General features: G+C 39.0%; 1 protein-coding gene across 1 annotated transcript in view; it reads left to right on the top strand.

The window, feature by feature from the left end:
- The window catches only part of LOC124132877, a 29,371-nt gene extending 19,709 nt beyond the window's left edge, over positions 1-9,662 (top strand). The window contains exon 3 of the mRNA XM_046497022.2: positions 9,381-9,662. Within this exon, the coding sequence (XP_046352978.2) occupies positions 9,381-9,514 (134 nt within the window). The 3' untranslated portion in view covers positions 9,515-9,662. The remainder of the gene's footprint in view (positions 1-9,380) is intronic.
- Positions 9,663-15,699: the final 6,037 nt, after the last annotated feature.

Consider the following 15,699-nt stretch of genomic DNA (forward strand, 5'->3'; position numbering starts at 1 on the left):
AAAGCGATGCAGGAAGTGTGTGAGTCTATTTTTAATGTCGCATCGGCAATATTTCAGCCGTAAAGCGATGCAGGAAGTGTGTGAGTCTATATTTAATGTCGCATCGGCAATATGTCAGCCGTAAAGCGATGCAGGAAGTGTGTGAGTCTATATATAATATGGCATCGGCAATATTTCAGCCGTAAAGCGATGCAGGAAGTGTGTGAGTCTATATTTAATGTCGCATCGGCAATATGTCAGCCGTAAAGCGATGCAGGAAGTGTGTGAGTCTATATATAATATGGCATCGGCAATATTTCAGCCGTAAAGCGATGCAGGAAGTGTGTGAGTCTATATTTAATGTCGCATCGGCAATATGTCAGCCGTAAAGCGATGCAGGAAGTGTGTGAGTCTATATATAATATGGCATCGGCAATATTTCAGCCGTAAAGCGATGCAGGAAGTGTGTGAGTCTATATTTAATGTCGCATCGGCAATATGTCAGCCGTAAAGCGATGCAGGAAGTGTGTGAGTCTATATATAATATGGCATCGGCAATATTTCAGCCTTAAAGCGATGCAGGAAGTGTGTGAGTCTATATTTAATGTGGCATCGGCAATATGTCAGCCGTAAAGCGATGCAGGAAGTGTGTGAGTCTATATATAATATGGCATCGGCAATATTTCAGCCGTAAAGCGATGCAGGAAGTGTGTGAGTCTATATTTAATGTCGCATCGGCAATATGTCAGCCGTAAAGCGATGCAGGAAGTGTGTGAGTCTATATATAATATGGCATCGGCAATATTTCAGCCGTAAAGCGATGCAGGAAGTGTGTGAGTCTATATTTAATGTCGCATCGGCAATATTTCAGCCGTTAAGCGATGCAGATAGTGTGTGAGTTTATATTTAATGTGGCATCGGCAATATGTCAGTCGTAAACCGATGCAGGAAGTGTGTGAGTCTATATCTAATGTCGCATCGGCAATATTTCAGCTTTAAAGCGATGCAGGAAATGTGTGAGTCTATATATAATGTGGCATCGGCAATATGTCAGTCGTAAAGCGATGCAGGAAATGTGTGAGTCTATTTTTAATGTCGCATTGGCAATATTTCAGCCGTAAAGCGATGCAGGAAGTATGTGAGTCTATATTTAATGTGGCATCGGCAATATGTCAGTCGGAAAGCGATGCAGGAAGTGTGTGAGTCTATATTTAATGTCGCATCGGCAATATGTCAGCCGTAAAGCGATGCAGGAACTGTGTGAGTCTATATATAATATGGCATCGGCAATATGTCAGCCGTAAAGCGATGCAGGAAGTGTGTGAGTCTATACTTAATGTGGCATCGGAAATATGTCAGCCTTAAAGCGATACAGGAAGTGTGTGAGTCTACATTTAATGTGGCATCGGCAATATGTCAGTCGTAAAGCGATGCAGGAAGTGTGTGAGTCTATATTTAATGTGGCATCGGCAATATGTCAGTCGTAAAGCGATGCAGGAAGTGTGTGAGTCTATATTTAATGTCGCATCGGCAAAACCTCAGCCGTAAAGCGATGCAGATAGTGTGTGAGTCTATATTTAATGTGGCATCGACAAATACCTCAGCCTTAAAGCGATGCAGGAAGTGTGTGAGTCTATATCTAATGTGGCATCGGCAATATGTCAGTCGTAAAGCGATGCAGGAAGTGTGTGGGTCAATATCTAATGTCGCATCGGCAATATGTCAGTCGTAAAGCGATGCAGGAAGTGTGTGATTCTATATCTAATGTCCCATCGGCAATATATCAGCCGTAAAGCGATGCAGGAAGTGTGTGAGTCTATTTTTAATGTCGCATCGGCAATATTTCAGCCGTAAAGCGATGCAGGAAGTGTGTGAGTCTATATTTAATGTCGCATCGGCAATATGTCAGTCGTAAAGCGATGCAGGAAGTGTGTGAGTCTATATTTAATGTCGCATCGGCAATATGTCAGCCGTAAAGCGATGCAGGAAGTGTGTGAGTCTATATATAATATGGCATCGGCAATATTTCAGCCGTAAAGCGATGCAGGAAGTGTGTGAGTCTATATTTAATGTCGCATCGGCAATATTTCAGCCGTAAAGCGATGCAGGAAGTGTGTGAGTCTATATATAATATGGCATCGGCAATATGTCAGTCGTAAAGCGATGCAGGAAGTGTGTGAGTCTATATTTAATGTGGCATCGGCAATATGTCAGTCGTAAAGCGATGCAGGAAGTGTGTGAGTCTATATTTAATGTCGCATCGGCAAAACCTCAGCCGTAAAGCGATGCAGATAGTGTGTGAGTCTATATTTAATGTGGCATCGACAAATACCTCAGCCTTAAAGCGATGCAGGAAGTGTGTGAGTCTATATCTAATGTGGCATCGGCAATATGTCAGTCGTAAAGCGATGCAGGAAGTGTGTGAGTCTATATTTAATGTGGCATCGGCAATATGTCAGTCGTAAAGCGATGCAGGAAGTGTGTGGGTCAATATCTAATGTCGCATCGGCAATATGTCAGTCGTAAAGCGATGCAGGAAGTGTGTGATTCTATATCTAATGTCCCATCGGCAATATATCAGCCGTAAAGCGATGCAGGAAGTGTGTGAGTCTATTTTTAATGTCGCATCGGCAATATTTCAGCCGTAAAGCGATGCAGGAAGTGTGTGAGTCTATATTTAATGTCGCATCGGCAATATGTCAGCCGTAAAGCGATGCAGGAAGTGTGTGAGTCTATATATAATATGGCATCGGCAATATTTCAGCCGTAAAGCGATGCAGGAAGTGTGTGAGTCTATATTTAATGTCGCATCGGCAATATGTCAGCCGTAAAGCGATGCAGGAAGTGTGTGAGTCTATATATAATATGGCATCGGCAATATTTCAGCCGTAAAGCGATGCAGGAAGTGTGTGAGTCTATATTTAATGTCGCATCGGCAATATGTCAGCCGTAAAGCGATGCAGGAAGTGTGTGAGTCTATATATAATATGGCATCGGCAATATTTCAGCCGTAAAGCGATGCAGGAAGTGTGTGAGTCTATATTTAATGTCGCATTGGCAATATGTCAGCCGTAAAGCGATGCAGGAAGTGTGTGAGTCTATATATAATATGGCATCGGCAATATTTCAGCCGTAAAGCGATGCAGGAAGTGTGTGAGTCTATATTTAATGTCGCATCGGCAATATGTCAGCCGTAAAGCGATGCAGGAAGTGTGTGAGTCTATATATAATATGGCATCGGCAATATTTCAGCCTTAAAGCGATGCAGGAAGTGTGTGAGTCTATATTTAATGTCGCATCGGCAATATGTCAGCCGTAAAGCGATGCAGGAAGTGTGTGAGTCTATATATAATATGGCATCGGCAATATTTCAGCCGTAAAGCGATGCAGGAAGTGTGTGAGTCTATATTTAATGTCGCATCGGCAATATGTCAGCCGTAAAGCGATGCAGGAAGTGTGTGAGTCTATATATAATATGGCATCGGCAATATTTCAGCCGTAAAGCGATGCAGGAAGTGTGTGAGTCTATATTTAATGTCGCATCGGCAATATGTCAGCCGTAAAGCGATGCAGGAAGTGTGTGAGTCTATATATAATATGGCATCGGCAATATGTCAGCCGTAAAGCGATGCAGGAAGTGTGTGAGTCTATATTTAACGTGGCATCGGCAATATGTCGGTCGTAAAGCGATGCAAGAAGTGTGTGAGTCTATATTTAATGTCGCATCGGCAATATTTCAGCCGTAAAGCGATGCAGATAGTGTGTGAGTTTATATTTAATGTGGCATCGGCTATATGTCAGTCGTAAACCGATGCAGGAAGTGTGTGAGTCTATATCTAATGTCGCATCGGCAATATTTCAGCTTTAAAGCGATGCAGGAAATGTGTGAGTCTATATATAATGTGGCATCGGCAATATGTCAGTCGTAAAGCGATGCAGGAAATGTGTGAGTCTATTTTTAATGTCGCATTGGCAATATTTCAGCCGTAAAGCGATGCAGGAAGTATGTGAGTCTATATTTAATGTCGCATCGGCAATATGTCAGTCGGAAAGCGATGCAGGAACTGTGTGAGTCTATATCTAATGTCGCATCGGCAATATGTCAGTCGTAAAGCGATGCAGGAAGTGTGTGAGTCTATATTTAATGTCACATCGGCAATATTTCAGCCGTAAAGCGATGCAGGATGTGTGTGAGTCTATATTTAATGTGGCATCGGCAATATGTCAGCCGTAAAGCGATGCAGGAAGTGTGTGAGTCTATATATAATATGGCATCGGCAATATTTCAGCCGTAAAGCGATGCAGGAAGTGTGTGAGTCTATATTTAATGTCGCATCGGCAATATGTCAGCCGTAAAGCGATGCAGGAAGTGTGTGAGTCTATATATAATATGGCATCGGCAATATTTCAGCCGTAAAGCGATGCAGGAAGTGTGTGGGTCTTTATTTAATGTCGCATCGGCAATATGTCAGCCGTAAAGCGATGCAGGAAGTGTGTGAGTCCATATGTAATGTGGCATCGGCAATATGTCAGCCGTAAAGCGATGCAGGAAGTGTGTGGGTCTATATTTAATGTGGCATCGGCAAAACCTCAGCCGTAAAGCGATGCAGGAAGTGTGTGAGTCTATATTTAATGTGGCATCGGCAATATGTCAGTCGTAAAGCGATGCAGGAAGTGTGTGAGTCTATATCTAATGTTGCATCGGCAATATTTCAGCCTTAAAGCGATGCAGGAAGTGTGTGAGTCTATATTTTAATCTCGCATCGGCAATATTTCAGCCGTAAAGCGATGCAGGAAGTGTGTGAGTCTATATTTAATGTGGCATCGGCAATATGTCAGTCGTAAAGCGATGCAGGAAGTGTGTGAGTCTATATCTAATGTCGCATTGGCAATATTTCAGCCTTAAAGCGATGCAGGAAGTGTGTGAGTCTATATTTAATCTCGCATCGGCAATATTTCAGCCGTAAAGCGATGCAGGAAGTGTGTGAGTCTATATTTAATGTGGCATCGGCAATATGTCAGTCGTAAAGCGATGCAGGAAGTGTGTGAGTCTATATCTAATGTTGCATCGGCAATATGTCAGCCAGGTAATGGGGGTGGGGGCGTGGAAGGGGGGGGGGGGGGGGGGGGTGTGTGGAGGGGATATCGAAGTTGGGGGTGTGAGTTGTTGTTGGTGGTGGTGGGGTGGGGCTGTACCAACAATCCTGAGGCGAAAGGGATGCTTCATTTATTTAATAATTTCACAAATGCATAACTTTAAATACATTAATACAAATTCTGTAGTAAACGTGAGTTTGTCAGTAGCAGTTACAATGACACGGTTTTGATGTCCCTGTGTAACCAGCTATAGGGTGACTGGGTCGCACATTAATATTGAACTTTATGACAGTTTAAATGTTTTCTTCTTCCTGTTTATTTTCAGCGAAACCTTACTTCTTTACGCTACCCTGTTTCAACGAAAATGTTTACTCGTCAGATCTGTATGTAGATTTACACATGTGTGACAGATTGTGATATATTGTGTTCATTTCAAGGTGAGTGTCCTTATTAATACAGTGCATTGTTGTTGTGTTGTTTGTGTGTGCAACAATGTGACGACCTCGCCATCTCGTTGATTGTGTTAAGTGCCCTCATCATTACAGTGCATTGTTGTTGTGTTGTCTGTGTGTGCAACAATGTGACGACCTCGCCATCTCGTTCATTGTGTTAATTGCCCTCATCAAAACAGTACATTGTTGTTGTGTTGTCTGTGTGTGCAACAATGTGACGACCTCGCCATCTCGTTAATTGTGTTAAGTGCCCTTAGTAATACAGTACATTGTTGTTGTGTTGTCTGTGTGTGCAACAATGTGACGACCTCGCCATCTCGTTCATTGTGTTAAGAGCCCTTATTAATACAGTGCATTGTTGTTGTGTTGTCTGTGTGTGCAACAATGTGACGACCTCGCCATCTCGTGCATTGTGTTAAGTGCAATTATTAATACAGTGCATTGTTGTGTTGTGTGTGTGTGTGCAACAATGTGACGACCTCGCCATCTCGTTCATTGTGTTAAGTGCCCTTATTAATACAGTGCATTGTTGTTGTGTTGTCTGAGTGTGCAACAATGTGACGACCTCGCCATCTCGTTCATTGTGTTAAGTGCCCTTATTAATACAGTGCATTGTTGTTGTGTTGTCTGAGTGTGCAACAATGTGACGACCTCGCCATCTCGTTCATTGTGTTAAGTGCAATTATTAATACAGTGCATTGTTGTGTTGTGTGTGTGTGCAACAATGTGACGACTTCGCCATTTTGGTATAGCGGGTAATAGCGCGATCTTTCCTTCCTTTGATGCTTCAGATGTTTCAGGTGTTTCGTAAATAACGCACAATACTTACTACTTACTAAAAGCTACGTTTGAATAAGCATTTAATAAAATACTCGAAGAAGCATAACATCGGTTTACTTTCGAACATACTCTGATTTGAATAGTGTAAATTCACAATAACTGGCCTCTTATTTGCAAAATGAATACGGCATTATATCTTCGTATTGCACTAGAAGCGACAAAACCTTTTCCATTAAAAACCTTAATTGTTGTTGGCAGAAAATATGTTGGAATAAATACCATTCGTACATGGGCAAGTCACATGTGCAGAATATATAAGCTATATACTATCAGTGTGAAACTACCTGTATAATACTACTAGTCAGTGTTGCATACAGTCAGGAAATCACATCTATCTGTTCACAATGAAAAACAAGGAAGAAAGTCGAGGTTGTGTACTGTGGTTTTGTGATTCAAATAATTTATAAAGTTACGAAAATGTCCCCTTTAACATGTCTACTCGATTACCTTCGATTTGAAGGAATATAGAGTGTATGTTCAAATATGCAGCTGACGAAAAGAGAGAATAAAAGTTAATGTTATACATACATTAACATATTACAGTAAAAATGGAGATATCATCAAGACAAACAACTGTCGGATCACCTGTAGAATTAGTGTGTGGGCGGCCTGAACAAGCATGGAGAAGTGTTTGGATCCGTGATGGTCAACCAGTCCTTACTGGGACCAGGGAGCGTGGAAATCCGTGCCTCGTGAAATGGCATATTGATACTCCGGCTCATTCGCATGTCTCTTGTCCAACACACAGTGGACGTTTCATCCTAAGATTCCAACAATCCACAGTTGAACTGAATGGCACAAGATGGAACTGCAAACTTGATGATACAGCTTCCAGCAACAGTGTAACTAATAAATTAACAGAAGAGACAAAAGGTACATCAAATATTCTCAATGTGAAATAGTTCTTATACTATTTTGTATGGTTTAACATGCCTAGGTCCACTGTTATATTTGGCATATCTGACTAAGACTGCTACGGAAATATAGCAGAAATGACTATAATTTTGGTAAAGGAGGTAAAAGGTAATCTAATCGTGTTCATACTGTACAGAAGAAGTGTTCATATACACTAACTAGTCACATTATATTTGACGGAATTAAAAAATTCTTTAGATTCAACAACTTGTTAATTATAAACGCAGTTTAGAATGGTTTATAACGACATGTTTTCTGCTATTTTTAGACTGACCATATGTAAGAGTCCATACGTAAAGGAAAACCTTTCTTTTTGTCGATAATATATCAATACTATGCAATGCCAGTGATGACGCTAACCTCACACACATAGATAGACTGGATTCAGTATTGGAAGGATAAATCAAAAGGAATATCTTTTACCTTTGACATGATGAATTTCAGAGAAGTAACAGTACAAAAGATACATCGACATGATATGTTAAGTCCTTGTAAAAGACACATGCTGACCGTAACATAAGCATCTGAAACTCGTTTCCTTAACCTTCCTATGATCCTTGGTCTGTCGGCACCATACCCGTCCTGGTGTTCATTAACGTATCCTACGTGTACGCCATTATCCATTGTCGCTTTTGCATGCCAGCATAATTAATCATTACCATGTTAAAACACCTATTTACTCAATAATAGTGCAATGAGGTATAACAAAAGACGTTTAAAAATGTTCACATTCAATATGGTGCTTATGAGGTACTTAATCATATCTGCAATCACAATATGATACATGTATGGATGTGATCTAGAGCATTAGATAGTATTCGATGTTAAATGAAGTACTTGTTCACAGGGGTGTCCTCCCATTAGTCATACGGCCCATTAGTCATATGGGTTATAACAACATATGGTATGGTTGACTGCACCAACAACTACCTTTGTAATACCCACAATTAAAGTGGAATGATCCAAGAAACACAAAATTACAACTTTTAATACTTTTAATAATCTTTAATGCTCCTCGGCATAGCATATTCAATATAGCACATATCATCATCAATGACCTATAATCTTATATGACATATATACATAAATAATCACATTAAGTAATCACTGTAAGTTAAATGATCATTAACGCAGGATCACATATTAACATTTTGAGTTTGCAGTTTCACATTTAGTGGTCAGTTGGATACAGATAATCAGCAGCATCCAGAAACTGTACACATTTTTTCTGACCTTCTTGGTGTTGGTCCCACAATATGATGAGTCGGTTTTCCTTCTCGCGATACACTCGCTTTCTGCCTTGGGCAGCAGCACCAAAATCAATTTGACGCATCTTGGCAGAGTCAGACTTCTCAATCTGCTTGATAAGTTCAACAAAACGATAAATGTCTGGATAATGATGTGGCAGAGACTTGTTTAGTCGGTAGTGGAACCCTTCCAGATTATTGTTCGTGCGAGGTCCAATGATCGGTGGTGATTCCATAGAGGGATGGGGAATCTAGCATCATCATCAACCCAAGTTGTTACAATATAATCATTAACTCTCTGAGCGTTGTCTAGTTCTGGCGTATCGTCCATGACGTCGACCCAGGCATCTTGGACGTCAGCTTCCGGTAACAGAGCCAGGGATGATGCTGTACATCGCCTAGAAGCAACATATTCCACTTCAATCAATCCTGCCATGATAACAAGAGTGATATGCTAGAGTCTAAAACATAGACACTTTTATATACTTGTTGATGTTTTTTTTTCACTCAGTTGAGAACAGTAAATAGTTTGAGATGAATCCTGTACTTGTTCCTAAAATATCATAGGTATTTATTTAAACTAATCCCAAGCTTTCTAATTAGTGGACTAATCCATTTTGACCAAAGGGTATATGCCTATTGTTGTTTTAACTAATCCCTCATTTGCTGTTTAACTATTGGGAGTATGACAAATGGGCGTATGACTAATGGGACATGACCGTTCACAGGTAGTAAAAGGTGTGTTCTCCTGAAATAGAATAAATATGAAACACAAGTCCATTTATAATAATATATAACTTCACTGAGTACTACAACGATCATACAATGAAGCATGTCATTCACACTGCAGATCCAACCATCTCATCGACATTCAACTTCCTGATTCCCGTGAGTGTGGGCGTAGGTTGTGTCCTGTTGGCTGGAGCGATGTCTCATCATAACACTCAGAAAACGCAGTCGTCGGAGGTCGTGTGTGAACGGTGACATACTTATCACATTTCAAAACAAATTCTCGTAGTTCGGCTTTTTCTTCGTTCTCGACAATTTATTGATAACATTGAAACTAGGTAACCATCACTAATCAGATCGACACATAAATAATCCCACGGTTTGCAATTTTTTACGTGTTTGTTGATCAACTCTCTAAAGCATTCGAGAACCTTTTAAACCCTTTTAAACAACTGTTGTTCACTTCGAAGAGAAACGTCGTAATAAACGTAATACATGTTTCTCAAAACTACTGCAAACCTTTTTAGGGTAAAAAGTGTAAATTATGTAAAGGTCAAAGTGGAAGTCCACTGTGTTGCATCTGGGGATTTCTACACAGACCTCAGGTATGACCTGTGGGGTAAAGCTCTCTTGTTGTCTGTCTTACAGACCCTGATACAAATATATATCAAATACAGCCCATGCAAGTCTATAATGTTTGGCAAGTCTAGATTACTGCAGTATCTGAAAGTGAAGAGGGTCACTGGGCTCCCTTTTATTATATTTTTATTAAGATAACTGAACAACTGTTGTTGTTTTTTTCTGTACGATATGTTCATTTCAGAAATTAGATGTAAGTCTAGCTTTCTTGTTGATATAAATGTTACACGTCTCCACGTGAACAGTTGGCATTTCCTATCCCAACTGATGCCTTAGTTAAAACACTAGCCGCAAAAAATCCTCATTAATGTTCTGGCATAACCAAAATGATAATCTATCATACTCTGCAAACGTATCTGTGTATTTGTTATCTATATTTTAGCAGTTTGACCTCTTAACTTGTGTTTTACTTTTTTTATCTGTTATCTATATTTGTGTTCTAAACTTTGGCAGGATAGTGCATGATCCACGTTTGTAAAGTAAGATCAATGAAACATGCATGTTCTGTGCGACCCTTCAATAACATCTTCTTCTTTTTCTTCTTCCGTTTTTGCAATTGTTCATAGTATGTTTCAATTACCTGTCACAACTACTGATTTAGTGAATATAATGGACACAGGTAATGTCTACACTGAGGTTAGAAAGATACGAAGATGACGCAATGCTGGACACCATGGTTATACACAGTCCATCAGAAAACTGGAAGTCTTCCTGGAACTGTCCCATTGCCAATAGCACCCCATGTGTTTGTAGTATGAATGACTCTTCGTGACTGTTGTACCGCTTGTACATAAAGCACATCGCATGATCGCCTTCTTGACATTTATATCAACCTGCTTGATATATCCCAGTGTGTGTTGTTTGATGACGTCACGTTGCCACAACAAGGAGCAGGACACCCAAGGCAGGAAAATGGGGAGAGAAGGTTCGAGCACCGAATTATTTTAGCTTGTATTTTGTCCTCTTTTGTTTTCGTTATTCATTAATCAGTTGGAAGGGACATCCAGCAGTGTGGTGGTAGAGGGATATTTGTACATGAGGATTTACTGGAAATGGTTCTTTTCTTATATGCGGATGACTTGTGTATTTTTGCAGATTCAGTTCTTGAACTACAGAAGATTGATGTTTTATACAAATTTTGTAACAAATGGGGTCTATAAGTTAACATGGATAAAACTGATATCTTAGTTTTTCGTAATGGTTGTAAGTTAAGGAACTACTCGAAATGGAAACTAGGGCATATGCCGTTGTCCCGGTATAAACTCTCCCCCGTACAAATTCTCCCCCCGGAGATTTTATACCGGTACAGATTCTCCCCCGGCGAATCTGTTCTGCAATAAAATCTCCCCCGGGCGGATATATTTCGCGCCCCCCTCAGTATAAAGTCTCCCCCCTGATTATTCGGTATGTTGCAATGTCTTTAAGTACTATATTCTTTAAATAGTTATCTTTAATGTAAGGAGGGTTACTTTAAAATATAGATTATGAAATATGGTCATAATGAATTGATATTTCAGAATATTTTATTTGGTAACTGTACCTTCCATCCTAAAATAATTATAAGACATAATCATACCAAACAAAGGATGGGAGACATGAGTCTCTACAGAACTTGTTGTTTCTAATACAGTTGTTGTTGTCTGTATACAATTTTTTAATATACCAGTTTGAGTCTACATGTGAACACAATCGATGGTTGAAATGTTAGTCTAAGAACAAAACATGAACTAATTCTAAAGAACTCTGATGTATAAAGTTACCTTCATCTTTGATTGACTGATGTATTTTCAATCTTTATTCAGCACTGAAGAGGCCACAGGCCTATAGTACGAAGCATTAAGTTTATGAACAAACTGTTATAAAGTATTCATAAAGTATCAGGGGTCATTTCAACTTGCAAAATGATTGACATAGTCCTTTATAGAGCGAGGATTGGGCTGTTTTCTCACCCGATTGACTGACATACAACATTCACATGGTTTAGAATGGTACAATGAATGGTAAAGCATGCAAATTACTCTAATACGCGATATTTCATAAGAAAATATCATATCTCCGTTAAAACATAAAACCAATATTTATGAGTCTACATATTGATATAAGACTTTATCACTGTATCCAATTCCAACATTTTAGATATAAACTTTCGGACAGTTCAGTTCAAAATTCTTCAACCTTTAATACATCACAGGGATTTGTAGCTAGACGACGGGAATCTACAGTCTTGACTGTGTGTGTGTTTTTTTATGAGAATGTTTCTCACCGACCTTAGCGTGTAGGGGTGTGATGTCCTGGGCAGGAAATGACAGTGTTTTGACTACTCGTCTTTCATTAATTAACGTTATGGGCATCCCTAATTAACATTTACTAATTCATGTTAAACCAACACAGGATGTTTTCTGGAAGTGGACAATCGCGAATGTAATAGGGCTGACACGACATGTGTTAATAACTGTCCTAGAACTTCTTAGTTACTAAACATTCTTTATATCTAACGACTAATATTATATCCACCTATATACCACTTTATTGTCTCATATTGCGGTAGTAAAGAAAACACAGGGCTCAAAGTGAAGCCCTTTTCACTCCACATTCTCAACATCGTCTCTATCAGAAGTGTTTGGCAACTATTGAACTGCATGGCAAGTATTTATAAAACGACCGGGGGAGGAAATATTCTGGGGGGAGATTTTATTTCGTAGGGTGGGGGAAAATTTATTTCGAGAGGGGCGGAACTGTACCGGTATAAATGACACCGGCCGCATGGAACTCTGGGTTGGAGAGTGTAGTTGTCGCAGCGCGCATTGATCCGGGAACCAGACCGGAAGTGACAGTTTGGACCGTCGCTTATATCATTTCAAAAGGAGAGTTATTTCCCTTTGGAACAAAAAGATTGCCCAATAGTCAGTGTTGATAAGTAAATAATGATCGGTTAATCATCACACGAACAGTGATAATGGCGTTGAAATATGAGCACATACAGTCGTGCTGTGACTCGTTTGATTGAATTTGTTGTTATTTATTGTCAAAAAAGATAGACGATATTTGCAATTGCAATAAGCTCCCAATTTATGCATCACACAATATGTTATTGCAAATTTCCATTTCATCTACCCTGAGCCTTTTTCCAATATTAAATGTTCAGCTCTTACAAGGAACGTCACAGAAAGTAGTATAGGTAATGGTGATTCTGCCGCAACCCCACTGGAGCCAGATTTATATACCTATACTGCTACTACAGGGGGAATTTTTTATGTGTAAACGCTGATGCGATTCAACGATCGTCATGAGATTAAGTTAAATTGACTCTAGCTCACCACTACCTTAAGCTTGAGTCAATCAATGATACCATAGAGGGAATTTTTAGCACAAAAACGATGATGAGACTAAACTAAATTGTAATGAAAATATTCTCTATTATTTTTACTCATACGCATACCATAATTTTTTAACAAAGTGATATTCAACATTTTTACTAAGTTCTTCGTTCATTTTACTAGGATACCAGACTATATACTCTTCTTGGTAATTGGAAAGAAACAATTGATGACCGTATTTGGTTGGTCTGACATCATTGATATAATATATACCTTGTGGTAATTCTCTCCATTTGATAATTTTGTCCCTGAGCATAAATGCTTCGATAGCTTTTTCGAGTTCTTCCATCGTTGGTTTATAATTCTCCATTATTATATATTTATGTAAGCATTCGTTTAAATGAATGTATGATTTGTTATGCGGTGCGATCCAATGATAGGAAACAATCTATTTTTAATCTCCAACCAGTTCTTTGGTTTTGGCACGGAATAATTGACGCGCTTGTGTCCCCTGTTATATGTACTTTTTTTCTCGTCTTCGCTAATACCACTGATCTTACGATATTAAGATCGAATCTCCTGCTTTATGGAATACTGTTAAAAGCGGCGTTAAACCCAACTCACTCACTCATTCGGCGAGTATCCGAATATTATCATGTTTTAATGCTTTCTTTGGCAACTTACGAGAAATAAATTTTATCGCTATTCCTGCCAGTCCAGAGACTCCAGCGGCTATTTCCATGTCAAGTACGATAGGCGTGGCGATTATAGTTGATAGTAAACCAACACCGGCTACACCGAGTCCCATGCCAGCCTTTACAAGCATACGTTATCAATGTACCTCGAGTACAAGCAAGTAATATCCATGTACTGGTACAGCATAGCATTATTATGAATATGAAATCACAATAGCACATTTTCTTTTTAAAACAGACAAATTGTGCGTTGATAATGCTTTAATCTCTACATTAACAATCCCGGAAGAAAACTAACCCCTTTATTGCACCACTGTGCCCAAGCTTGTTCTATTATGCCAACAGTTCAAACTCGAGACCTAGCAACATATCCGATTACACTTGGCCCAGGCTGACCCTAGCGGGATTCCGTCAGTTCTCAATGCAATACTCACGCGGTAGTCTGTCTCCTAGGCCTGGTCCTGCGCCATGACTGTGGAATTTATATTTTTTAGGTATTCTGTTTTACTAAATTCCTAGGCAAGTCTAGATCATACTAACCAAGTCTAGTTTAGTTGATTCCATAACAGCAGAAGGAGAAAGGTTCTTCCGAATAAAAAAAATATATTTTAAAGAAATGTTTTCATTGACTATGTGTTACTCTATCTGTCCCCAGATCCTAGAGAATATATTTGAAACGGACTCCAAGTAAAGAATGATTTGACAAGTCTAGATTGCCTAAGTTCTGGTCCTGAAATCAAGCATCGTTCTGGGATCCATTTGTATTCTATTGAGTAGATTTATAATTTTAACTACGTGAAATTGTATTTCTGGGATGTTGGTTGATTTTAGATGTGGGTATTTATAGATAAAAAAAAAATATGAAATATATATTATTTATAATGTAGCTAAGGTATGTGCACGTGTAAAAACTGTAGTTTGTAGTCAACCAAAGAAGATAATCAACACTTCAGATTGTATATTGTTTTGAAATGTCTCGCCTCATGAACACGTTCCTTATTTCAATATTGTATTCAATTCCAGCCATGACTGTACACAACATTTATATATTTATATGTATACGACGGCTACATGGGCAAGTATAACGGTAAACACAAACGTGTGTTTGTTTAACATTTTTGTGTGTTGAAACACTGTTATATTAAAGGGAAATATAACCATTTAGTCTGTTCGGGTAACCAATTCTAGCTATTATTTCCTGAATAAAATATTATCTACTTCAGGCATACACATATTGTTTTGTGTCATGTGACACCAGATGTTGTTATGAACCAATACTCATGTCGTAAACAACCATAGAAATGTGAAACATCAAGGCTAGAGAATAACCAAGTTCGATTTTCCAACGAAAAAAATCCTTTTGGCGTGAACGTTGACAATAGCGGTACAAATATATTAATGGATCACTGAAAATCTGTTGCCTTCGATGAATAGATGAAGTTATGCCGCATCAGTAAGGTCTTAGAAGTCTTGTTTGCCAGCTGGGACTATGTCAATATATCAGGTATGAAATGCATTTACACGTTGAACGCATTGACAGAGAGTATTAGTTACATGTATCTTGAACGGTTGGTGAAACCGCGCAAATCGAAACAGTTCATTTATGGTGTAGTATTTCCATTGGCAAATCGAAACAGTTCATTTATGGTGTAGTATTGTCCATATGTTGATATAAGTCATTATCACTGTCTTCAATTCAAAAATGTTAGATATAAACTTTCGGACCCAACACAAGCCAAACACAAGTATTTATAAAAATCCCTACGAGATTTTATTTCGGGGGGTATTC

This window comes from Haliotis rufescens, unplaced genomic scaffold (genome assembly GCF_023055435.1).
Source record: "Haliotis rufescens isolate VD_foot unplaced genomic scaffold, xgHalRufe1.0.p SCAF_18, whole genome shotgun sequence".
NCBI classification, from domain to species: domain Eukaryota; kingdom Metazoa; phylum Mollusca; class Gastropoda; order Lepetellida; family Haliotidae; genus Haliotis; species Haliotis rufescens.